The sequence below is a fragment of the Rhinolophus ferrumequinum genome, chromosome 13 (assembly GCF_004115265.2).
Source record: "Rhinolophus ferrumequinum isolate MPI-CBG mRhiFer1 chromosome 13, mRhiFer1_v1.p, whole genome shotgun sequence".
NCBI classification, from domain to species: domain Eukaryota; kingdom Metazoa; phylum Chordata; class Mammalia; order Chiroptera; family Rhinolophidae; genus Rhinolophus; species Rhinolophus ferrumequinum.
Window position 1 is genome coordinate 8,891,438 of NC_046296.1, and position 25,277 is coordinate 8,916,714.

The 25,277-nt window shown below is 47.9% G+C and overlaps 1 protein-coding gene and 1 non-coding gene across 3 annotated transcripts; both read right to left on the reverse strand.

Moving 5' to 3' along the window:
* Positions 1-1,664: 1,664 nt before the first annotated feature.
* ELMOD3 (ELMO domain containing 3) lies at positions 1,665-25,234 on the reverse strand. 2 transcript variants are annotated; one of them, XM_033124532.1, is made up of 13 exons: positions 25,097-25,234; positions 24,167-24,227; positions 22,638-22,925; positions 19,838-19,912; positions 19,267-19,336; positions 16,187-16,255; positions 15,125-15,216; positions 13,810-13,933; positions 13,418-13,540; positions 10,636-10,766; positions 3,503-3,579; positions 3,112-3,239; positions 1,665-2,675 (listed from the first exon to the last, which is right to left on the reverse strand). In XM_033124532.1, exons 3-13 carry the CDS (start codon positions 22,689-22,691, stop codon positions 2,476-2,478), a joined length of 1,143 nt encoding a protein of 380 aa, XP_032980423.1. In that variant the 5' UTR covers positions 22,692-22,925; positions 24,167-24,227; positions 25,097-25,234; the 3' UTR covers positions 1,665-2,475. The 2 variants fall into 2 exon arrangements, with proteins under 2 accessions (XP_032980423.1, XP_032980422.1); XM_033124531.1 differs by lacking the exon at positions 25,097-25,234 and having other exon boundaries at positions 24,059-24,213.
* Positions 5,779-5,881, reverse strand: LOC117033524 (small nucleolar RNA U13). Its single transcript, XR_004424914.1, has one exon. It is a non-coding gene; the product is annotated as a small nucleolar RNA U13 (small nucleolar RNA).
* Positions 25,235-25,277: the final 43 nt, after the last annotated feature.

Sequence of the window (25,277 nt, forward strand, 5' to 3'; positions counted from 1 at the left end):
TGGGGCTGCTGGAAAAGCATTGGACTGGTGTCGAGTCATGGGTTCTGGTTCTCACCCTGCTTCTGTTTCATGCTGTTCAAGTTGCTTTTCCATGTCTAGGCCTTACTTCACTCTCTTGTATAATGGGGTGTTGGCTGGAATATCCATCCAAGAGGCTAGATAGCTAAATAGGGGGACAATGGAGTGGCCCTGAAGTGGTCCCATCCTGGAGGGCATGACCCAGGGTGCCAGGAGCAAGGTGGGAGCTGTGTGAGCCTGGTGAGTCTCTAAGGCCGGGCAGGGCTGCGGCCATCCTGACCCGCCCTCACCTGTGGGCCCTCAGGGCTCTGTGCCTTCTGAGCTCTGACCTGCTGGATTCTTCCATCCCAAAAGAAATTCTGATCAAGTGTATCTTGCTGATTTTGTGCCAAGAAGCACAGAAAAATCAGCTCCCTGTATATCCCCCATCTTTCTCTCTGCAGAGATGGCCAGTCATCCACCCGACGGCCAACATAGCACGTGCCAGGAATGACTTTTACAAAGGATGAAGGGCTGCCCCAAATCTGCAGTGGTTCTGACGTTTTCAGGGTAGTGAAGCATTTTAAGTCTCCCATGGAAGGCCTTTCCCACCCAAAATAATGCAGATGAAGATTTTTGCATCTCCTTTTAGAGGGTTTAGATCCTCCTCAACAGTCCATGAACAGGATCTTGCAAGTTAATCCCTGGGCTGTTAATGGTAATGTCCCAAGGTCTGAAACTGAACACTGTTGTCTGGAGACCATTATACAGGGAGTGACTCGGGAAGAAAGGGCCCCCGCAGAGGCCGCTGGCCTCCCCTCCAGCTGGAGGCCCACATGGACCGGCTCCTGGCTGTGCTGCAGGCTGAGCATTCATGGTCACGTCTGCTGAGTTAGCCTTCTGGTATCCAAGTGAAAGGAAATCTGCAGAAAAGGAACCACTGAACCAGTTGCTCCAAAGTGGAGGCTGAACTGCAGCCTTTCTTTCTGCATTCCAACTCCACCAGGGCCAGTAAGCTCCCTGCCGTCTCTGCTGGTCAGCTAAGCATCCGGACAGGAGGAAGTGAGGGGGACAAAGGATTAGTTTAGGTTAGGCAAAGATGATGAGGCAAATTGTAGGGTCTATTAGCAGCCTCCACCTTGAGGCATCCTGCTGACAGCAGTGGGGAGTTCCCTTCCAGGCTTGGGTGGCTGTATGTCATCCCCACCTCTGTGCTGGGCTCTCCTTCCAGAGGGTCAGACTTGGAGAAGCCTGCAGGGCTAGACAAGTCTTCCATAGCTCTACTTGAGGGAGGGCAGAGGAGAGGAGAGCAGTATAGTGGGGCTCTCGACTGCTCCTCAGCTCAGGGTATCCTGGCCTGGAGGCCCTTTTGCGAATGAAGCAAGACAGCCAGCTTCCCCAGAAACAAATGTAGGAAAAATCCCGCGTAGACACTTCACACCAGTCCCACTGGCTAGAGGGTGCAAGGGGTCTGGGCCTGCAAGTGCAGGGTGGACATCACGTGAACTCAGTGGGAGTTCGGCCAGGGCAGAGCACCCTTCTCTCCTGGAGCCCGTGGCCAGTGTCTTTACCTGGCTTTACCTGGCGTCCCTGGCTCTAACTGGGCCCTGGAACAACAGGGACCCAGGAGGTGCAAGGCTTGTCTTGGAGGAAAACACTCGGAACGCTTAACCCAGAACAATTCTTTTATTCAAAAACTGCTGGTGTATGAATGTCCTCCTTCCCTCAGCCAGGCTGGAAAACCATCCCTGATGGGAACTGCACATCCTCCACAGGGGAAGCAAAGCTGGTGGGCAGGTGGGATGGGCAGCAATGGAGACCCTAAGGCCCCAAGGCCCTGTTCTGCATCTTAAACAGCAGAGAGGAGGGATGGGGAGAGGAGAGGGAGGTACGTGCAAGGCCAGGAACCCCGGAGGGCCCTGATACTGGCCTGGTGGGGGGAGCAGAGTAAGGCAGGCCCAGCCGCAGCCCAGGCAGCTTGCTCTGGTTCATGCTGTCCCCAACCCCCGGGGCTGCTGACGCTGCCACATTCTCCCTTCACATTCTAACTAGTACATTTCCCTGTCTGGTCCGCCCTGTGGCCACCAGGGGCCTGAAAGGCCTGCTGCCCAGGAGTCAGAACTCGGGTACCTCTACTTGGGAATGTCCTTCCATGTGGGGACACATGGGACTTCCAGACGGGGCTCCTCCCAGCTGACGATCCACTCACCCCTGAGGTGACCTGGAACCCACCAGGCTTACAGCAAAGGCCTCGTTCTGGAGGCCGGTCTGTGGGGAGGGGGTCAAGTCTAAGTGCATCTGATGTCGCATGAGGACGAGGCTTCCCCGAGCAGGCCCAGGCGCTTCCTCCGTCCCTTCTGCTGAGATGGAAGGGGCTGGGCTCGGCCACGGTGATGCTGACATGGCCGGCCGTGCGCCCTCTGAACGCCCCTGCAGCCCAGCAGGTTTAAGTCTTTCTGTTGGTCAGCGCCTGGGTGGTCAGATCAGCCATGTGCCTTCAGATGAGTGTGGAAGCAGGTCACACACGCCTGTGAAAGTGAGCTCCTTGGCGTGGGCTTGTGGCCCACAGCACTTCTGTGCTCCCAACAAGGAGGCCTGTCCCTTTGACACTCCGGCCAAGTAGCTCTCCAGGGTCTTGAGCAGCCGCCTTGGGCTCTTCTTGGCCAGCACCTCCAAGTCTGGAACAGAGCAGTGGGGAACGAGGCTGGAGGCGCGGCGGACTGCACACCAGCCAGGGCCTGGCAGCTGGAAGGAGTGCCCCCAACCCAGGTCCTCTGGGGAGAAGGTGAAGGAGACTTCCAAGATGGGGAGCTCACCAGAGGGAGGTCAAGGAGCCAGACAGAGCCATAGCAACCACATACTTCACCTTGTCCAGGACACTGCAACTTGGAATAGTCAGTCCGGCTATTGGACCCAGGTTTTGATTGAGAAAATATCACCATAGGTGTAAGGCCAGAAGGGGAGGAGTGGTGGCAGAGAAAGGAGAACCAGTGGGCTCCAGAGAGTGGGCTGGAAGGCAACTGCAGCCAAAACCAGTCTAGAAACCATGCTGGGGTCCCTGAGCCTGGGGACACGGGGTTCAGGAGCTAGGCTTCCCCAGACAAAAGAGCATACCTTTTAGGACAAAGCCTGAGTCTGAGATGGTCTTCTGCTGAGTCTTCCAGATGTACGCGAGGTGGAGGAAAGTGGCCGCATAGAAGCTGTTGACCACTGGGATCACCTTCTGCTGCCGATTGCACTCCCTGCAGGACAGGGAGGTGACCTCAGTGGGCGGCAAAGCCTGACACTTGGGTACCCCCCACCCCCCCAGGCAGTCTTCACATCTGAGGTCAGGGTTGGGGAGGAGATAGGCTGGCAGACCGGAGCATGGGGACTTTGCACAGGCCCCCCAGGAGCCAGCCGGTGAGGAAGAACGCTGGGGAGAATGAGGCAGGGGTGGGAGGGAACCCGGCTCTGCTGGGCCCCTCTCATCAACCGGCGAGGGGAGAGCAGTGCAGGGACTCACCTGGACAGACAGTCCTCCCTTAAGGCCTGGATTGCGATGCGGGTGATATTCACGGACATCAAACAGAACGGGAATTGCTGGAATGGAAGTGGCACCGGGTCAGTGGCAACCCAGGTCTTGCCTTCTGTGTTTCCTGTCGTCTACAACCTAGCTTGGCCTGCAGGCAGTAACAGCAGTCATAGCCCAGAGACAGCAGCCGGTATTATGGATGCTTACACTTCATTTCCATAATGATCTTCCCATCTTACAGATGGGAACACCGAGGCTCAGTAACCTTAAGTAACTTTCCTAAGGCAGTGGAGACAGCATTCCAACTGAGGTTAATTCATTTCCAAGCTGGTGTGCATAACGCCTGTGCTACTTTTCCTGCCTCTTTAACATCCTGCCCATCAGCTCTCTTTGGCCTTCACCAGACCCACCCGTGTGCCACCCATGGACCACATCACCCCCTGGGCTTAGGATGATCACAAGAGGAGTGAGGCCCAGCTAGCTAACTAACTCTACAGGTTCTTAAAATCTCTTCTCCCCTTCTCTAGGCCTCTGGTTATTTGACCGCTCATAAGCACCTCATCCAAAGGCAGATAGAGAAGGTGCAAGTAGGCAGAAAGTCAGCCTTGACCAGATGGCACAGCCCATCTCATTAACACAGAGGCCTGAGAACTCGCCATGAAGGCCAAACTCCTGAAACGGGGCGGCTTGGAGTCCAGCGGGGGCACTTCTCCAGGATGGGCATCAGAATTCCCTGGGAAACAGGGGAGAGGGGTCCGCTTCAAAGCTTTATTTTTGGAGGGGCTAATTCCTTCCTATTTAATAACAACAAAAAAAAAACCCCAAGCAAATGAAAAGGGTTTTTTGTTTTTTTTTCCCCAGGGAATTTGCAAGTGTTACATGTTAATTTCCACTGTTGCATATACACAGGACATTCACTGACAGGGACACACACATCAGTGCATTCCTTAGTTTAGAACAAGAGTCAAAGCCTGTATATCCCAGCTGCGTCCCCCAGAAGAAAACTCCATTACGTTAGAACTGTGCTGCTCAGCATGGTAGCAACTGGCCACAGAGACCTATTTAAATGCGTTGAGAAGTAAATGCATTTTAAAATTCAACGCCTTAGTTGTCCTAGCAATATTTCAAGTGCTCAGTAGCCACATGTGCTTAGTAGCTGCCATACTGGACAGTGTGGATCTAGAATATTCCGTCATTGCAGAAGGTTCTGTTTGGCAGCACTGAGACTGAACTACAGAAGGTGTTCCGGCTCCACAAAGATTTGTCTCACGGTCTTCTGTGACACGTGGATTCCAGATCTTGGCCTTGCTACCTGCTAGCTGTGTGTTCTTAGGAAGGCCACCCAAACTCCATGAGACTCAGCTTTCTTATATCTCAAAATCAAAAAGGAAATAAACGTTGAGTGCCGTGCAGAAGAGTTAGCCCAGCAGGCCGAAGGCTGCTGTCCTTAGAGAGGCCTGCGTGTGGGGTTGGCCTTTGGCTAGCATCTGGGCACTTGGATTTTGGGAGAGTCCCACCAGCCCCTCAGGATGACTCACTGCAGAAACTCCTGTGCCAACAGGACAGTTCATGCTGAACACCTGCGTTCCCTCTGTGCTTCTGGAATTTTGGTACAAGCTACACAGACGGGGTCTGCATGACCAGCCCCAATAAAAACCTTAGGTACTGAATCTCCAATGACGCCCCCACCCCACCCCCCGCTTGGCGCCATTGCACGTGTTGCACAATTCGATGCTGGGAGAATTAAGTGTGTCCTGGGTGACTCCACTGTGAGAGGGCTCCTGGAAGCTTGCACCTGGTTTCCTATGGATTTTGTCCCGTGCGCTTCTTCCCTTTGCAGATTTTGCTTTGGCTGTACTAACCCATAGCTGCGAGTATGACGATATGCCAAGTCCGGGGAGTCCTCCCAGGGAATCACAGAACTTGAGGGTTCCTGGGGACCCTAACACAGTGCCATGCTGGGTAGAGTCAAGACACTAATCATTACAAAACTCTAGGAGGTGGATTTTATTATTTACAGTTTACATTTTCTATTATCCCACAACCTACCTCACAGAGCTGCTCTGAGGAGTAATTTAGATGACGTGCAAAAGATTAAGCACAGCACCAGTCTAAGCAGGTGTTAACAAACGTTCATAATTGTTATTTTTGCCTCAACGTGTGTGGCTGAGGTCAGCAGCAACGTATTCGTATCTTCACATATTGACTATTATCATATATACCTGCATGATATTGCCCATTCCCTTGATTTTTATTTTTAATTTTTACGTCAGATGGGTAATGTGCTGACGTGTAACAAAGTGTGAGGGAGGCACATCTCACACAAGAGTGTGAACAGCCAACCATCACGCGTATGAACTACAAAAGGACCTGCCTTGATTTTTTTTCAGTCTAAAAATAAATATGGGAACAAGAATATGGTAGCAATGTAATTAACAGAGGATTTAAACCTAGTGTTCGTTCTCTCTTGGGAACATTCTTACAAAGCCCACTTACTAAAAAGCAATGAACAACTGGAATTCAGATCTCCATGTCTCCTTTCCGTCAGCAGTTGCCTTGGACCTGCACGGCATTCCTTTGAGCTAAAGACTACACTGAGGCTGTGTGAAGGGAACTGACTAAAAGCAGAGGAAATCAGACCTGGATATTTTTAAGTTTCCATTTAAAATTTCATTTGTCTTCATGCCTCAATACTGAGGACTGAAGCGGGAAGACCAGATCATCTTTGGTGGCTGCTGTTGATATGGCTCCACCTCCGGATCCAATCCAGTAGTTCTGGGGAGGGTGCCGGGCATCCACACCCCGCCCGTGACTGAAGCGCGTCGCTCGCTGAGAACCGCAGCTGTAAGGAGCCCGCCGCGAGCTAGCTGTCGGAAGTGGGTCCCAGGCTTCACCACTTATTAGTGACCCAGCTTTGTGCAGAGACACTCTACCTCTCGGATCCCCACATTCTTTCACTGTAAAAAGGAGATCAATAAGGATCACCTCTGCCCTACCTCTTTGCAGGATGTCATGTTGATGGAATGAAATAATGGATGGAAATTGCGTGGAGGGCTATACAAATTGTTGCGTGTGAGTAAGTATGACTGTAAGTCGCTTCCTGGCCTGCCAGCAGTCAGCCCGATGTGGCCTGCATCTCTCCGTGTCTGTGCTGCCGCACTCCTCAGGTCAGGACAGTGTGAGCTAAGCACTTCCACACTGCCCAGACTCGTGGGGGGCCTGGGGTCCCCCGCAGCATGTGTCATTTTTGGCCAATTCCCCTTGAGCAGGATGTACCAGAAACTTTAGCTCTCCCCGTAAGAGAGAAACAGCTGCTGGCAGGGCTGTATCTCCAAGCTGTAGCTCATACACGCCTCCTAGAAAATTCTGTGTGTTCAAGATTCATAAGCACTTGAGTTCACGGTTTACTTTAAAACCTTGGAATTACTCACAGTTCAAGGAATTATAAAATAAAGCTGGAAGGGATATTAGAATTATTTAGGCCAAACCCCTTATGTCATAAAAGAGCAAACTGAGGCCCAGAAAGGTTCCGAGACTTGCCTTAATTCACAGCTAAATAATAATAGTGCAGATGGAACTTGCATCTAGCTTCCTGACACCTACACCAGCCCTCTATCTTCTTTCATATTTTCTGACATGCATATTGTGGAGTAAATATAAATCCCCAGCAGGTGAAGGGATAAGAGACAGATTGGTCAAAGTGGTCAGTCTGGGTCCGTGATGATCACGTTCCCAGTCCTTCCTCTCTCGTCCTGCTGTTCCCTCTGCCTGGGACACTCCTCCCTCAGATATGGTCTGTACCCTCGCCTCATTTGAGCCTGTCCTTGAAATGAGGGATTGTGAGTTGGCAATAACCCTCTCCCTCGGCCTCCATATTTCTGCAGGAAGGTCTTACAAGAGTCTTCATAAATCACAAGAAGGGAGAAACCAGCATCAGAGATGATTTATAGGAAATCATTAGCTGCGGGACCTCGGGCAAGCCATTTCCCCACTCTGGGTGTCCATTTCTTCACCTCTAAAATGAGGGCCAGACCACAGAGTGCTAGATACTCCTCCGCCTCTGGGAGAGTGTTATAACACAGCAGTGTTGCTGCAAGAGACCGCAGTGTCTTGTAAGCTAACAGGTACAGTTCTCAGACCTCACCCAGACTGAATATTATCTCCCCACAGAATATGCCCACATTCTCAACTTGTAGGGTTCTGATATATCTCAAGACCAGATACTCATAAAGTGCCACTTTTGCCTCCTCCAGTGTTTCCTGGAATAGACAGGTATACGTGAAGCCTTAAGATTTAATGACTGTTTTCCCCAAAAAGATACAGAGATATTCAGTAAACATTAGAAATGAAAAACTGCCTAAGTGGCTGGAACTGTATGATTATGTTGTATTTAAGAAATTTTGGATTCAAAAGGGATCTACTGTACTGATGGTTCTGTGTGTCATTGTGAGTGTGTGTGTGTGCACATGAGCACACAGCACACACACAGATATGTACTCAACTGATTTAAAAAACATTGGATGTATTTATGTATGTATTATACATAAAATGTATAGAATGTATTTTTACTCATGGAAATCAAAAGTTACTTTGATAACTAACACTCACTGAATGCCTCATGTGCTTACCTCCAACTTAGAATAATTCTACGGTTGGAATTGTGTTCGCATGTCACAAAGGAAGAAACTGAGGTCCTGCGAAGTAAGGATACAATATGGCCAACAACACTGTTACTCAAGTCTTATTTTTGCAACTCAGGCCTGCCCAACTCCAGCCCTCTAGTATAAGATGATCTGATTAAAATGCTGCAAGTCTGACCTTCAGCCACTCGTTCTCGGGCTCCTCTCCCTCAGGCGGCCTCACTGCACACCGACGCCGTCCTGTCCTGTGTGAGGCCCACAGAGGACCTCTCCTACCAGAGTCGGGGGTGAACCAATGACACACATATATTACAAGCTCCGTCCACTGAGAGGGGCTGGAAGCAGTGAGACCCTAACACGGTGAGAACACCCAGAGCTCAGATCTTGGTTTCTAAATATCACTCCCCAATTAAGGGAACAAGAGCTCCTCGGAGAAGTGGTTGATTCCAGGGCTGGGGATCACACAGGGAAAATACAAGATGAGCCTAGATCGTCTTTTGGTGCCCAGAAAGTAAAAAGAGTTCTCAAAAAGGATAGGGTATGGTGAGAGGGCACAGATGGCACCCTGAAGGAACTCCTAAAATGGCCAAAGATGGCATAATTTGAGCAACAAAATAAATAGTGGTAGTGTTGGGTTATAACTCATAGAATAAAATAAATATCCACGAGTCCACACTGATATAAAAAGTAACTGAAAAAATAGAAGGGCACAGATAATTCTTTCTTACAAAATTTATTAATTCTTATAGAATTAATAAATGTAGGAAGAATGAGGGAAATCGAAAATCACCATTAGAATGAAGTTTGAGGAGAAACGGGATATTTGCATAGTCTCAAAGTATCTTCCTCAAGACAGTTATTAATTACAAAGGGAGAAACAGTAACTTTACAGTGGAGTCACCCAGCAGACATCACCTGAAGCGTGAGACCAGGGCTAGGCCCCCGCTGTAGTAAGGCACGTTGACTTGTGCTCCCGATAGGAGGCCCGGAGAAGGCACATCACTTCTGGGGCCTTCTCACCAAACATGCATAACCACAACCTGAAGTTTATATGGCAAACGGGCCCTCCAACCTGCTCTTTCCTTTCCACTCCTGTTGATGGCCACTCTATCTTTCCAGTCGCTCACACTACAAATCATCATAGACTCCTCCCTTTTCCTTACACCCATGTCCAATCCATCAGAAAAACATGCTGGCTCTACTCGCTGAAGCCCATATACTCGAGATCCTACATCCAGCATCAGACCACTTCATACCACCTCCTCTGAAAATACCCTGCTCCAAACCACCATCATCTCTAACTTGATTATAAAGCCCTAGACTATTCTCAACCTGGCAGATGGTAGGATCCACTTAAAAATTTCAAGTTGGATCACATTTCCAGGCTCCTGAAAAGCCGCATTGTACTCGGAGTTAAAATCAAAGGTCCTTACCACAGCCTACCAGGCACGGGGCCATCTGGTCTCTTCCACCCTATAACCTCCTTTCCTACTGCCCTCCCAGCCTCCTCCTGCTGCCGCTGGCTCCCCTGCTGTTCCTTTACATGCCAGACACACTCCCTCCTTGGGACATGGGCTGCAGCTGCTCCCTCTGCGTGGAGCGCTCTCCCCGATACCAGCTTGGCTACTTCCTCACCTCTCAAGACTTCGTTTAAGTCTCTCCCTCTCATGACAGCTACTTTGACCACTCCATAAAATACTGTCACCCCCTCCCCACATTTTCCTAACCTTCCCCCACTAGTTCTTTTTCCTTAGCACTGATCACCTCCTAATATGTCCTATAACTTATTTATGTATTATGCTTACTGTCTTGTCTTCTCTGCTAGATCTTCGTCTCTTTTGCTCACTGATGTCTCTCGAGCACCAAGAACAAGAGCTAGCCCAGGGAATGCTGAATAAATATTTGTTTAGTCAATGCATTCCAGGTCCCATGACTCTCGGATAGATGAAACTGGTCAAATTTTTTTTCTAAAATGGAGGGACTACCACCTTTTACTACCTGGGAAAACCATCAACCCAACCCCAGCGAGCAGGCCTGGACAGAGACCGAGGGCTACAGAAGCCACTTCTGGCCTGTCAGTAAATCCATGTGTCACCTTCTCCGCTGGGGCACGTGAAAGCTACCTCTCCTCCTTCAGGATCAAGGGTTTCCTCAGGGAGGGCAGTGAGATGAAACACTAACAGCACAGTTGTACCTAGTGTTTTTGTACATTATCTCATTTAATTCCTCCAACTATCCAGCCGAAGTTTCTATGACTTCCATTCTATAGCTGAGAAAAGCAAGGCTCTGAGGAAGTGAAGCAATGTTTGCGACACACGCTAATGAGGAGTAGAGCTCAGAGTCCAGCGCTGACAGGAGACCATTCCTAGTTTGCCTCAACAATTACTATATCCACCTGTGAGGCCCACCTGGCTGCTCAGAAGAGCCCTGTGCCCAGCTCCTAGCTCCACAGCCCTCTCTGTTGGCTTCCCACCAAAGCCCCACCTGGATGTGGTGACGAGACAGGCGGAGAATCTCCTGGGCCATCAGCAAGGTTTTCGAGTCCATCACCAGGTACAGCAGATGCAGGAGGGCAAGGAAGCCTGCTCCTCTTAGGTCTGTGGCTGGATTCGCTCCTGTAACAGAGACCATGAGGAAATTGAGGGTGACGGGGAGCAATATTTAATTGAAGTCCCTGCTCGCCTGAGCTTCAACGACTTGGTTATAGGCCAAGTGGAGAGCCTAGGCTTCCGCTGCCTGTAACAAGGCACCACTTAGTTCCTCCAGGGCAGTCAGAAAAGTGGGGAGCTGGGATATTTATCCCATTCCAGTGCTAAGGAGCCCCCCCCCCCTCTGGGGGTGTCAGTGGAGGCTACATGGGAATAGTAATGGGGCATCCCTACCCCTTGCAGCCAGTGGGATTAGCAGAGGCCAAGTGGGGCACCTGCATTTCTATCCCCACCTGGTAGTAATGAGGTGACACCTCCCCTGCCCCTACTGGTTCAGGTCAGAAGAGGCCTCCTAAAATTGCAGATTTAAAGAAGATCCAGAGTGTCATTACCTAATACCCAAACCGTCCAGGACACAGACACAACAAAAAAATAATTTGTTACACCAAGAACTGGGAAAATCTCAATTTGAATGAGGAAAGGCAATCAATAGACAGCAACACAGGTAACAGAGAGGCTGAAATTATGATAAGGATTTTAAAACAGCTGTTGTAGGCAAAATAACGGCCCCTCCAAAGACATTCTCGTCCTAATTTCCAGAACCTGAGAATACCTAACGTCGTATGCCCAAGGGGAATTAAGATCGCAGGCAGAATTAAGGTTGCTAATCAGCAGACAGGAAAATAATCCTGGATTATCTGGGTGGGTGCAATGTAAAAAGTGAAAGAGGGAGGCAGAAACAGGCAGAAAAAGAGATGTGAGAACAGTATCAGGCTCAGAGAGATGTTATAAAGGAGGAGAAAGGCAGGCAGAAGGTGTAAAAGGCAAGGAAATGGATTTTCTCCGAGAGTGCCAAAAAAAAAAAAAAAAAAAAATGCAGCCCTGCTGCCACTCTGACCTTACCCCAGTGAGACGTGGTTCAGACTTCTGAATGACAGAATTAGAAGATAATCAAGTTGTGTTGTTATAGCCACTAAACTTGTAATAATTTGTTGTAGCAACAATAAAAAACTATGATAGCAGCTATCATAAAAATGCCTTTGATAAGCCATGACTAACACACTTAGAAAAAAATGAAAACACAGAAAGTCTTAGTAAAGAAATGTCAGCTACAAAGAACCAAATGGAAACTTTAGAACTGAAAAACATAATAATTAAAATTAAAAACTCACTGGATGGGTTCAACAGCAGAATAGACATAACAGGAAAGAATTAGTGAAGGTGAAGATAGAACAAAATAAATGACTCAATCTGAACAACAGAGAGAAAAACAAAACAAAACAAACAATGCCTTGGAAATCTATGAGCTATAAAAGAGATCCAAAAAAAAAAAAAAAAAAAAAAAGAACAGAGCCTGTGGACCTGTAGAAAATAACAAAAGATCTAGCATTTGTGTCATTAGAGTCCTACAAGAGAAGAGAAAGTGTGAGGCTGAAAAAAGTACTCCAAGTAATAATGGGTGAAAATTTACCAAATTTGGCAAAAGACATAACCTATAGATTCAAGAAGTTGAGCAAACCCCAAATGGAATAAGCCCAAAGAAATCCACACTAAGACATATCATAGTCAAACTCCTAAAAACTAAAGACTGAAAAAAAAAAATCTTAAAAGCAGAGAGAGAAAAACAACTCCTTAACTGTCAGGGAGAAATAATTCAAATGATGGCAGCTGGTCTCATCAGAAACCATGGAGGCCAAAAGGAAGTTCAAGTGCTGAACGAAAAGGACTGTCAACCTAGAATTGTATATCCAGGGAAATTACCCTATAGGAGTAAAGGGGAAATCGAGACATTCTCAGATAAAAAAATTGAAGAGAATCTATAGCCAGTAGACCTACCTTAGAAAATGGCTACTGAGAAATTCTTGAAACACAAAGGAAATGATAAAAGAAGGAATCTTGGAATATCAGAAAGGCAGACAGAACAGTGGAAAGAGTTAACACATGGGTAAATACAACAGACTTTGCTTCTCCTCTTGAGATTTTTAAATTGCTTAATGGTTGAAAGAAACATCCTAACACTCATGTGATTTTCAAGGTATATAGAGGAAATATTTAAGAGAAATTATATTATAGATGCAGAGGGTAAAGGGGCTTAAACATGTCAATACCAACAGACCATCAATTATGGGTATATAAAGTTTCCTTTCTAAATTAAGATTATTTTCCTATTCTATACCAATATAATTTGATACGATTTTGAAAAAAGAGGAGCACAATCCAAAACCAGGTGAAATCATTTTGTTTCACTCAGAAAATAAAGTTACAACATAAAATTTTCATCCATCTTGATGGAAAAGAGGAAAAAGAAATAACTAGATTCCAAGTCCTATCACACCCATGCTTTGCACCTCACTCACGTGTACATGTTTTACAATGGCCTGCAGGGCACGGGCGAGCTCGCCTCCCGTCACTCCCTGCTCCACTAGAGCCACTGCATTTCTCAGGGGTGAGCTTCCCCTCAGGGCCTTTGCATTTGCTCTACCCTCTCTTCCTGGAATGCTTCCCCTCAGCTATCCCGCCTCATGGTGCTGCCGCGACAGGAAGAGGACTGTCTGCGCTCTTGCTCTAACACTGGAATCGGGGGTCCAGGAAAAGAAGACGGATCATTCCTCTCTTACCCTGAAAGCCCAGATCTTCCCAGTGATCTCCATGCAGAGCACAGTCAAACTTGGAGCCAGTCAGCTTCCTGTAGATGGTCTGGAGGACTCGGCCATGCACTGGGTCTCGGCTATCCAGGCCACCTGTCCCAAAACACACCCATGCTCTCTGTGGGACTGCCCCTCAGGGGATCACCGAGTACTTCGCAAAGAATGGTATAGTCAAGGTAGATCCAGACTGCGCTCAAGACGCCCTGTTCTCCTATACTTTTTTACCCCTTAGCTCCTGCTCTCCACCCCAACATGATAAATGCAAGACCCTTGGGTTAGTTGTGGTAACAAGGTGGGCAAACAGTGCCCTCTGCCTGCCCGCACACGCAGCCCCTGCTCTGTGGCAGCGCCCGTGCACTCACACTGAGCAATGGTCAGGACCAAGTCCCTTTCTTCACGGAGGCCCTGGTGGAGCTTTGGAGGCCCGAAGAGGCAGTGCCGGAGGGCAGCCAGCCCGGTCCTGCGAATTGTTGGCTGGATTCTTTTCTGGGGAGAAAGGTGCAGGTATTGGGCAGAGTGCTGGGTTCACCTGCTTTAATGAACTTATCAACAGGCTCACGACAGGGACCGTTCTAGCAGAAAGCAGTAGTTCTCCCAATGAAGTGGCTGGTCTCTGGGCCAGGGAAAGGGGCAGAAGCTGTGAAGCATCTGCGGAATCTCTGGAGACAGGCTCTTCCAGCTCTCAGGTTCTTTGTAAATAGAGAGATGTCACCAAGCTTAGGCATTATCAATCAGTTGTCTACATTTGGTCCTTCAGGCTTTTCTAGAACTAGCTATTCCACTAACTGCCAAGGAAGCTAGAGATGGCTGGCTGTGGGGACGCCCCCTTATGGTCAGGCCAGGTTTCTGAGCAGGGCTGCTTCTACATAGCCTGTGTGCCTGTCTCTGTCTCTTTCTGCAAAGGACATAATTTATAAAGTCTAGCAGAGCTCTCAGCTTCCAGGATGACACAGCCAGGGGAGATGGGCGTTTAATGGAGACTCTCCTGGAATGAGGTACCTGCCTGGTAGCTAGAACATTCTGTTCATAACACAACCAGCACTTCCTAAACCGGGTCATACTGACTGCTCATTGCTCAGGGCCAATGCCACAGGTCTTAGGGAATATGCTGATTTGTGTAGCTTCTGGCAACCTGATTCCTGTCTTTTCAGCCTGTCTTGAGCCAGATTTTAGGTAGGAACTATGAAATCACACTCCTCTAAACTTACTACTGGTCACTGAAGATGCCCCAAAAAGCTTGCTAGCTCGTATTCTCAATATTCTTTTCCCAATCCCACCCATTTTCTAAATTCCCAGAAGGGAGTGGAACTTTTTCCTAGATTAGCCATGAATTACTTTGCTCCCTGGACAGGCTGCCTTGCTTCCCCAAGGAACTCCCTAGCATTTGATTCCAGACCTCCCTCTCCCTAAAACGGAAGAGCGGGGAGCAGCTACATGCAGCTCTGAGAGGGCCACAAGAGCTGCACGGCACAGTCCCAGAAAGGCCACCAGGGCCCTGCAAGAAGCATGGATCTTTGGCTCCCCATGACCCTGTACCCCAAGATTTTTAGGTATAATAGGGCCCTCAATTGGAAGCTTCCATCTTGCTTGCCCAGTACTCTGCCCTGGTGGGACAGAAACCTGGCTCCTGGGAAGAGGGTGCTTTGCTGGAGATCCCAAATCTCCCTACTGTCGTACCTTGAAGGAGGAGAGGTCCGCAGTCTGGAAATGCTGCAGGGCTTCACTGAAGGAGATTAGCTGCCCAGGCTGGTCTGAGCTGGCCTGGCTCCCTGCAGTAAAAAGGAAGACACCCCACGATTTGTAACAGTACTCACTGTGCGAGCAAACACTTCCTGGGGGCTGCCCAGTTGTCACCTCCAAGCCCAGAACTGGCCTCCAGCTGTAAATATCAGACACCCAAAGCTACAACCAATCCTCTTGCAAGGGGCTGGCATCACCTGCTGGGCCAACCCCCTTTTCAGACCCGGATGTTCAGAAGCTTGCTAGGCCGACCTCTGCAGCGAGCAGGGACAGATCTGCCCCCTGGGAGCTCCCGAAACTCCTCTCATCTGTGAGAGACCAAGTCACTGCCCGGAGTAGGTCCCCCTGGAAGAGCGTGCCACAGGTTTGCTTAGAGGCCTTTCCTACTTCTGCTTGCCCCTTCTCACCCTGTACGAGTGTATGAATGACCCCCTCTCTATCCTTTTGTTACAGTCCACAGGGAATTAACTTATTAGTTAGCAATACAGGTGATGGCTGGTAGAATCTACTGTAACATCTCTCCAGGAGCGGGGCTCAGGCGAGAAACAGATCCTGCTTCTGCTTTCCTGTAGCTCTCAGAAAGGGATGTGAGGCATTTTTACCAAGCCCTCAGAGCCTTCTCGCAGACGGCCTCAGCCCCCATCTGCAGGGACTTCCTGGTACAGTGAATGACCGTATGTAGGGGCCCTGGCTGCCTGCCTCCATCCTTCTGCCTGAACTCATCGCCCTACAGAAGCTGACGCCGACTAATGTCCTCCCTGTCTTCTCTTAGGGCTGGGGAGAGGCAGTCCTTTCCCTCCGGCATTCATTCCCATTTCCTCCAGAATGTCATCTCTTTGGAGCTGGAGAAGAGATTTTATTCTACGTCACACAGCTAAAATAAAACCACTCAGGAATTCTGCCTCCTAATCCCAGAGTCACAGAACCCGTAGCCGCACAAGTGGACGGTGCCTTTACTAACAGCTGGTTGTATGGAGATCGTGCCATTCTCGCAGTTACCTGTCTCTGGCTGGATGTTGTCCACGGCTTCCCATTCTTCTTGGGCTCTGAGCACCTCTGTGCTCACAACTGCAATGGTGAGAAAAGGAGACGCTCTGAGATGTAGGTATGCCTGGGTCACTGTCAGCCCCCTGCTTTATCTGCTGGCCTTGGGTCTTCCTGCCCTCAGATACCCTCTTCACATGGCTGTCAGGATGAGCTTTCAAAAAGGCAAATATGACGTTACCCATCCTGCTCAAACCCCTCCAGAAATTCTCCATAACTCCCAAGATAAAACCCAGCTGTTCAGCAGTGTCTAAGCGCCTTCACTGTCTGGACTCTTCTTACCTCTCTCGCTCTGTACTGGGGCACAGAGAACTACTGAGGTGTCTCCACACTTCCCACTTCGGCGCCTTGGCAGACCTTGCCCTCTGCTGACAGTCAGCACCCCAGGTACTCTTGCCTTCAGTTCCAACCCCTTCTGGTGCAGCTCCTTCCCATCCTTCAGTTAACTCTGATCCCCGCCTCCCCTGGATGCCTCATCACAGTGCTGTGACTGTCTTTCCCACTGTACTGGGGGCTACCTGAGGGCGGGGCTCTCCCGAACCTAGCACAGCGCCTGACACATGACAGGTGTGCCACGAACGCTCGATGAATGAATGAAAGCACAATAAAACACGGTAGCCCAAATTGCTAGTGGTGTGTCCTGTCACTGGCTTGTCACATTTGCTATGGAGGACATCAACAAATAGAGGGCAAGAGGGAGGGACATCAGTTAGATATAAAAAATCATGATTTCTCCAGCCTCAGTGGTAAAAGTAGGTTAGGACAGTTCCTCTCTGCCTCGTACTCTGGGTTGAGGACACCACATGACAACAAAGTGTTTTGAAAGTGCACTTGGAAGTTAAATAAAATTCTACCCAAAACTCAAAACACTAGTGGATAATGAGGAAGAGAAATCTGCTGGAAGCAGTAGAGGATGATTGCTGAAAGCACACTCTAGAGACAAATTGCTTGTGAACGTTTCACCTCCACCGCTTCCTAGCTGTCTTTTCTTGGGCAAGTAACTTAACCATCTGTAATCACTCAGGGGACTATTGTGAGGATGACGTAACTCTTTGACTTCTCAGGAGTGTATGTGGCCCAAAGGTTAAGTGCTTAGTACATATTAGCTAATATTATGGACACAGTCGTGGCCTTGGGTCCAGCAGCGCGGTGAGTAGTGATAGCAGATGAGATGGGTCCAGGGTCTGCAATGTCTGGATCTCTGGGAAATTCAATCTTGCCAGCCCCAAACTCTGACTGGGGCAGCAGATTCTGAGCCTCTGGGCTTCCAAGCTGGATAACTTCAACAGAATACATAATACGTCTTTGGATGGTGAAGAAAAACCAACAATTTAGTTCCAGCATGCTGGACCCCTGGGAGATGAAAAGGAGGGACACAGTGGCTGAACAAAAAGAGCAGAGTGGGACAGCAGCAATGAATGCTCATTACGACACTGAAGAGGGGCTTCTGACCCTTCCCCCGTCGCCTACACCCAGGCTTACTGACTCTTCACCCTTCACGTCCTCATTATAAGCATCTCAGTCAATCTTTCACCCCGGGATACACCCTCACCAACGAACAACTCGATCAAAGACTGTCATCAAGGAGCGGAAACCTCACCAGTAAGGGTGTGGGAATTTGCTGTGATAACAGATGAGTCAACGCAAAGTACAGGTCTCAACTAGAAATTGTAATCTGGTGCCTGGAAACTGGAGACAAACAGCCAAACCATGTAAAAGTGTCTCCTTTCTTTTTGTAACTAGGTAGAGTCTTTCTCCATATGAAGATGATACTGAGATGAATACTAATTTCCTCTGACTAACAACAAAAAAAATGAAGGCAAAACAGAAATCTTCAGGATAATAAACGCAGCTCACATGTATGGTTCTTGATCTTTTTTCCTTTGTTCAACTGCCTCCTTTATTTAGGCTCTCTTCTACTTATTCATATAGTAGACAGCATTGCTGACTTAATCAGCCTACTAATTTCAATTAGCTGAGAGCAATCTGAAACTAAACTGCAATTGTTTGGTACAATTAAAAATATCTGGCACATAATGCCAATTGTACTGAAAGATAAAATATTTTGACACTGAAGGCAAAATCTCTAACAAATGTTAGGTTTTTCACCACACAGTGAAAACAAACTGCTATTAAAAGAAACGTCCTCAAACTCCAATTTTTCTACCTTAGAATATTTTTAATAAGCCCCATATTTTTGGAGATTACATTTCCCGTTTGCAGAATTCAAAGATAACAATACATACCAATGAACTTTCACAGTGATTTCCATTGTGTGCTAAGCACTTTACATTATCTCATTTAATCCTTATAAAATTCTCATCCTATAGGTTCTGATAAAATCCCTGTTCTATACCGTGTTTCCCCGAAAATAAAACCAGGTCTTATATTAAGTTTTGCTCTAAAAGACACATTAGGGTTTATGTTGAGGGGACGTCATGCTGAAAAATCATGCTAGGACTTATTTTCCGGTTAGGTCTTATTTTGGGGGAAACATGGTAGATAAGAAAAGTGAGGGATGGAAAGTAAGTAATTTGCTCAAGCTCATGTAGCTGGCGGGCGAGAGCCAGGATTTAAGCCAAAGATATTTGACCTTGGAACTGGTGCTTCTGAATTGGTGAGTGTGCCTTTCTGGGCAGTAAGTTAGCAAGTGGAATGGGCTTTAGGTATAGAACCATGTAAAGCAGATAAAATAGGATGCTTTTTCAAAGACTTTTCACATACACTATCTCATTTCATTATCACAACACCCTTTTGAGGATAAAGGAGGTTTTAATATTTCCGTCGTAGACACAGAGATTATATGCTTTGCCCAAAAGCACACAGTAAGCCACTATTAGGGCTGGCGGGGCTAGATCAGAACTCAGGTCTTTTGACTCCTTCCAGTGTTGAGTCTAACTTTCCTTGAAGAATAATAAATCTATAAAATTCTGTAGGACAAGTAGTGAGAGAAATTCAAACGATGAAAAGGAGATCCATGGGGAGCTCTGACGTGGGCCCCACCCAGGCGCCAAGGGCCCTAAAAGGGACCTTACCTGCTGGCGCCCATCCATTAGCTTCCGTCGTCAGGGCCCGGAGGACGCTGTAGCTCTTCAGTGCTGAGATCTGCAGGGCAGTGATCCTAAGTGTGTGGGGAGAATCCACGTCTCCCGAGGCCCCCCTCCCACACAAACAGGTGCCGCCCACTCTGCTGAATGTCCTTGAAACTGGAGGCCAGAAGGATCTAGTCTACCCAGATGGGTTGAATAAAGCCAATCTTAAAGAGAGGCACCTGGAAAACTCCAACTACGATGTAGAAGTTGGGTGATGTGGGGACCAGGATACGCCCTCCTTGAATAGTAAACAAATAAAAATTCACACAACTCAATTAAGACTGTGGTGTGCCTTTGGTATTCCCACTGCACTTTATATTCTGCTTCACTATAGCAATTATCTTATTAGATAGAGGTGGTTTTGCCTGTTTGTACTCCACACTCCTTCTCCTGAGTGTGAGCTCCTAAAGGGCAGGGTCTATGCCATCCTGTGTCATGGGTTCCTGGCACCACACAGTAACATTCAACAAAAGCTTGTATCGGTGGGAGGAACTAAGGTGTGGGCAATACGTACAGGAATTCCTCTGAAAGCCAGAGCACTGCTGTCCTTGTCACATGGTGGAGGGGACCCAGCAGACCCATTTTCAACCTGCAAGAGAAACCAGAATCAATCTCCCGGGCACACATCAGTCCCCAAAGACGACAGCTCAAATGTCACACCTTTTCCCAGTACTACACACACAAAAAACGGGTGAACTCCTGAGAAGTCAACTACAAGGAATACTATAAGGGAAATTTTCTGTCTAATATGGTTTTAAGAAAAACTGTAAAAAGCTTACTTAATGTTATCTCAAAAATCTTATACAGATTTCTTGACTCTCTTACAGGACTCAGGGCTCTGCCAAACCTTTCCCCCCTATTAAAGCTTAAACAAACACACAAACCAACCACCTAACTTTTTGCAACTTATATCACCCAAACAGGGCTAATTTTCTAATGTGTTAAGAACAGAAGGAAAAAAAAGAAGTCCTCCTCCAAATCAGTAAGGGAAAAAACTCAACCCAGTAAAAAAACAAGCATAGATATGGACAGTTTACACTTAATCTTACTCATGATAGGAGAAATGTCAAATAAAAGTACTCTCAGATAACAGTTTTCACTTAACATATTATAAAAGACCAAAAAGGCTGGTAACATACTGTTGACTACAGTGCCAAGTGTTACAGAACACTGAAGAGTAAATTGTTACCTCTTCTACAGCTTGACAATACCTGACAAAATTACACACTTTGCACATTTATTTTGGGCCTGCAGTTGCATTCTAGGATCCATCTAACAGATACACTCAACCATGTACAAAATGACACGTGTATGGTATCATTCATAGTAGCACTGTTTATAATACCAAAAGGGTAGAGAAACCCTAAATGTCCAGTAATGAACTAATTAAAATGGAAGTAGATCCACTTGAAGAGATCCTAGACAGCCATAAAGAAGAATAAGAAAGTGTTTTCTGGACAATATGGAACAATCGTGTTTTTTTTTAAGAAGTTTTTTTTTCCCCAATTTTATTTATTTTGATTGGGGAACAATCAACATTTTCTTCAAGGCCCATCAGCTCCAAGTCGTTGTCCTTCGATCTGGTTGTGGAGGGTGCAGCTCAGTTCTAAGTCCAGTTGCTGTTTTTCAATCTTTAGTTGCAGGGGGCACGGCCCACCATCCCATGCAGGAATTGAACCGGCAACTTTGTTGTTAAGAGCGCGCGCTGTAACCAACTGAGCCAACTGGCTGTCTATCCGGAAGCTCAGTGGCAGCTCTTTGTCTTCAATCTAGTTGTGGAGGGCGCAGCTCACTGGCCCATGTGGGAATCGAACCAGCGACCTTATTGTTCAGAGCTCATGCTCTAATCAACTGAGCCACCCGGCAGCCCCTGGAACAATCTTTTTGATATATTAAGTGAAAAAGCAAAGGGCAGAGTATATACACTATTGTACGATTTATATTTTTTAAAAATACATCAACATATATACTTGTCTCTGCAGAGACTATTTCCAGAATTATACCCAAGGAAGTAGTAACTGTGCCTCCAGCGGGAAAACTGAGTGGCTAGGGCACAAGGGTAGAAGGCAGTTTTTTCACTATATGTAACATCCTCTGTACGTTTTGGATTTGAACCTGTGAATGGATTATTTTCTGTAAAATATATAATCAAAGAAAAATAATAAAGGAATCATCGCTGATGTCAAGACCCTGGAATCCTAGATCATCCCATTACTCTAATCCCTCCTACATATTTTTGCCAACTAATATTCCTTAAAGTCAGCTTTCTTTATGCCTGGGACACAAGAATGGATGCCTGAACACACCACACCTGAGCGAACTCCTCCACAACTGGCCTCATGATGCCTAAGCACTAGTACTTCCCAGTTCAATCCAATGAACACACTTGCTGTAGTTCCTCTCATGTCCCTCCTTTGGGTCACGTGGTTTTCCTCCAGCATACACACCTGCCTCCAACTTCTCTGTGTCCTGTCTGCTTCAAGATCAGTTTCATCTCCTCAAGGTGGCCCAGTTTACCAACTGGGGGTTACAACAATCTCTCACTTCTCGCCCTTCCCTATGTACTAGCATAAGTTCCTCTGCAAAGGCCTACTTCCCCCAATCAGACTGCTGCTTTGAGCATAAGGACCTTCTCTTATACTTCTTTTATGTTTCCCACACTCATTCGCATAGTACTAGACATAAAGTATGTTCTCAAAAATATATGGAGATTCATCGTGCTGAAGAACTTCCTGCAGTGGTCTGTGTAGTCAGGATTCATTTTTCATCCTTTCTTTTCCCTCTCCAGTTCAGTCCCCTCCACTGTCCAGACTTCCCTCTGGAAAAACAGTTCACCTGTCTTATCACAGTGAAGAAAACCTTCCTGGACTCCCAAAGCAAAGGCTTGGTCACAGTTCCAGCCACTGAATCCCACAGACACCATTTAAGAGGTTAGCTGCCACGCTTACACAAAGACAGATCACACTGAACCAAGAGTCCTGAGGATAATCAGGCCAAAGCAGGAGGCAAACAATCCAAATTGATGAAATACACATTTCTGGGAGAATCCCTCACTGAAATCCTCCTTCTACCCAAGCAAATCCAAACCCAAATCCCACTAACCCACTAAGAAAATAAGCTCTCAGGAAAGGCAATTGACCCAAAGGTGAATAGCAGCTTTTAATAGAACAAAGAGAAGTATAATGAGGGTTTTTCCTAAACATTTTCCTAAACACAAAGCTCCACGTTCTCTTGATATATGCTGTCTTATTCCTATTAATGATATAGGAATCCCAAACCGACACCCTTTTTCCCAAATAGAAATGCTTGCTTACCTGTCCATCTCTTAATTCTTTCTCATTATGGAAAGAGCAAGATTTTTCATTCATGACTCAAATCATTTGTTCAAGTGAGCTTTGTCCTTGGGCTCAGAAAGGAGTTTAATAAAGTCTGAGATTAGAAGCTATGGGGAGAGCCAGAGATCCAACTGTTCTACCTTTGTCTTCCTTCATGGAAGTCATTCAGACTTAGAGCAAGAAAACAGTCCCTATGTGCCATCACCAGGGTGTAGGAGGTTTCTGTGAGTATTGAAACAAGTCCCTGAGGTCTCTGAAGCCTTGGCCCTGTAAAAAAAAAAAAAATTAAAAAAATAAAAAAATAAAAGGAAACTGGTTTCATCATTCAGTTATGCCTCTGTTGAGAAAAACTGACTTTAAACATTTTTAAGCAGCTGTAAATTTATTCTGAATAAATAAGCGGCTTTAGCCAAATGCCTACCTCTTACTACCCATGCCACTAGATGGAAAGAAGGGGACCCAGCAGGAGACTGAGGGCTGGATTCTCAGAATCCAGAAGGCAGCAGCACCACTCTAAGTGGTGGGGTCTGTTTCTGACAATGAAGTTAATGGGATATGGGGCAGCTTATCAAAAAGGTGAGGCTAATGGGGGTGGCTGGTTAGCTCAGTTGGTTACAGCGTGATGCTAACGTTACCGGTTCGATTCCCACGTGGGCCAGTGTGAGCTGCGCCCTCCTTAAAAAAAAAAATTAAAAAAAAGGTAAGGCTAATGGGTGGCACCTTGGTGGGTGGTCTTAGCTGAAGGCGCAGGCCTTGCTTAGGTCTCACACACAGATTGGGTCTGGGGGCTTATAACACTGTATCTGTGATGGTTCCTGCGATGGTAGAAACTCAAAATGGAACACGTTGCCTAGCCAGTTGTCACCAATATTGTGCATGTTGCAGCTGCTTAGCCAGTTTGGCTAACTCGGTCTTTCATTCCACGAGTCCACCGTAGGAAGAGGGCTGGACAGGCTCATACTTCATCATGGGGGAAACGGACATCATGGATGCATCACAACGAAAATCCACATCGTAATGGGCAGATGGTGCACACACAACTGACGGTCATACTGCACAGACTCAAGTGCAGCAGACTCAAGGAAGGAGGGTGGCATCTCTATTAGGTCAGCCCTCCACTGTGGGAATATGATCTGGATTCCCCAAGAACTGACTGCCAGTAAAAAACTGGAACCTTTGTTGGGGAGAGGATGCATACATTCCTAAACCCAAGAGCAGGAATACCTCCTGGCTCTTGGCCTGGACATCTGGCTCACTGTAATTTAGAAGGGAGGGCAGTGCCCCTTAATCATGGCACCTCAGGAACTAGCTCTCTCGGTGCCCTCTGGGACCTTAGCATTTGCCTTGTTTTCCCCTCCTTGACCTCCACGACAGCGTATGACAAACACACATTGGCCAACCTTGGGGAGGTGACAGGCAGGTATGGTAACAGTAATCTCAGGAAGGCTCTTCTGTTACTGTGCATGGAGTGAATCAAGCGGCGTAGAAGCATGAGTAGCTTTACACACCTGCAAGTGCCTCCGTTCTGGCTGGAGCACTGCTGGGGGCTTCAGTGGGGTCAGTTACTATCTGTATCAGAGAAAGAAAACAGCATTCTGTCAAAGGAGCAAGGACGCAAAGTTCTTAAGTCACTCCCACCACTAGGGAAGCTCCTTATGGCTGGACCTGAGGAAATGTTCCTATAAAGATGATCCTTTTCAAATCAAGTATTTATGATGCTCCCACGTTAGGCAAGGAGCTTCATTACGGGGGTATGATTTTCCAATTGCTTGCTGGAGCTTAAACTCTCTGAATAGGCATTTAATTTAGAAACTGGGCCCATACCTTAAATACAAACGCGCACATACTATGTAGGAGAGCTCTTCTCTGATCCTTTCATCAGGCTTGTCGCTGAGCGGCTCCCCGCCCCACTTACGGCCCCCAGGGAGGAAGTTGCCATGGGGACCCAGCCAAAGGCCTAGGAGCGCCAGCAGGCAACGCCATCCCAGGGGGGCTGCCGCGCCCAAAATTATTGGCCAATTTTGGGGGCACGGGGACCAACGCTCGCCGGCTCTGATGCGCGGATCACGAGAGATCTCCATCCAATAAGAGAGCCAGCCAGCCAGCCAGCCAGGGATGGGTGGCGGTTCCGGACGGTGGGGAAAACTAAGCGAAGCGACTTGCCTCAGTGTCGTTCAGCGAGTCCACGGCCGAGCGCGGACCGACACCCAGGTCTCCGGCCTCCCAGTCGGGGTTTTCTCTCAGTCCTGCAGCTCTCAGCCTCGCCTCGCCCCAGGGCCATCATTTCGCCCCCAATGCCTGCTCCTCAGCACCCCCGGGCTCGCCGGACACGTCCCCAAGGTTCCCCCGGCTTTCTCACTGCGGCCACACAGCCCGGCCAGGCCCCCGCGCGCACGCGCACAGCCCTCCCGCCCCGCCGCTCCGGCGGAAGAGCGCACCTCCCAGCGCGCAGGGGCGTCGTCGCACGCTGCGCGGTAACTAGGGAGAGCCGGGAGGGTGAGTCTGCGACGGAGTCTGGACTTCTGGCCACAAAGGCCGGGGCTGCTCAGTGGGCGAAGCTGCCTCTGCTTCCTGACTGGGCGGGGCAAATAAAGTGGGCGGGCCCACGGCCACAAGGCT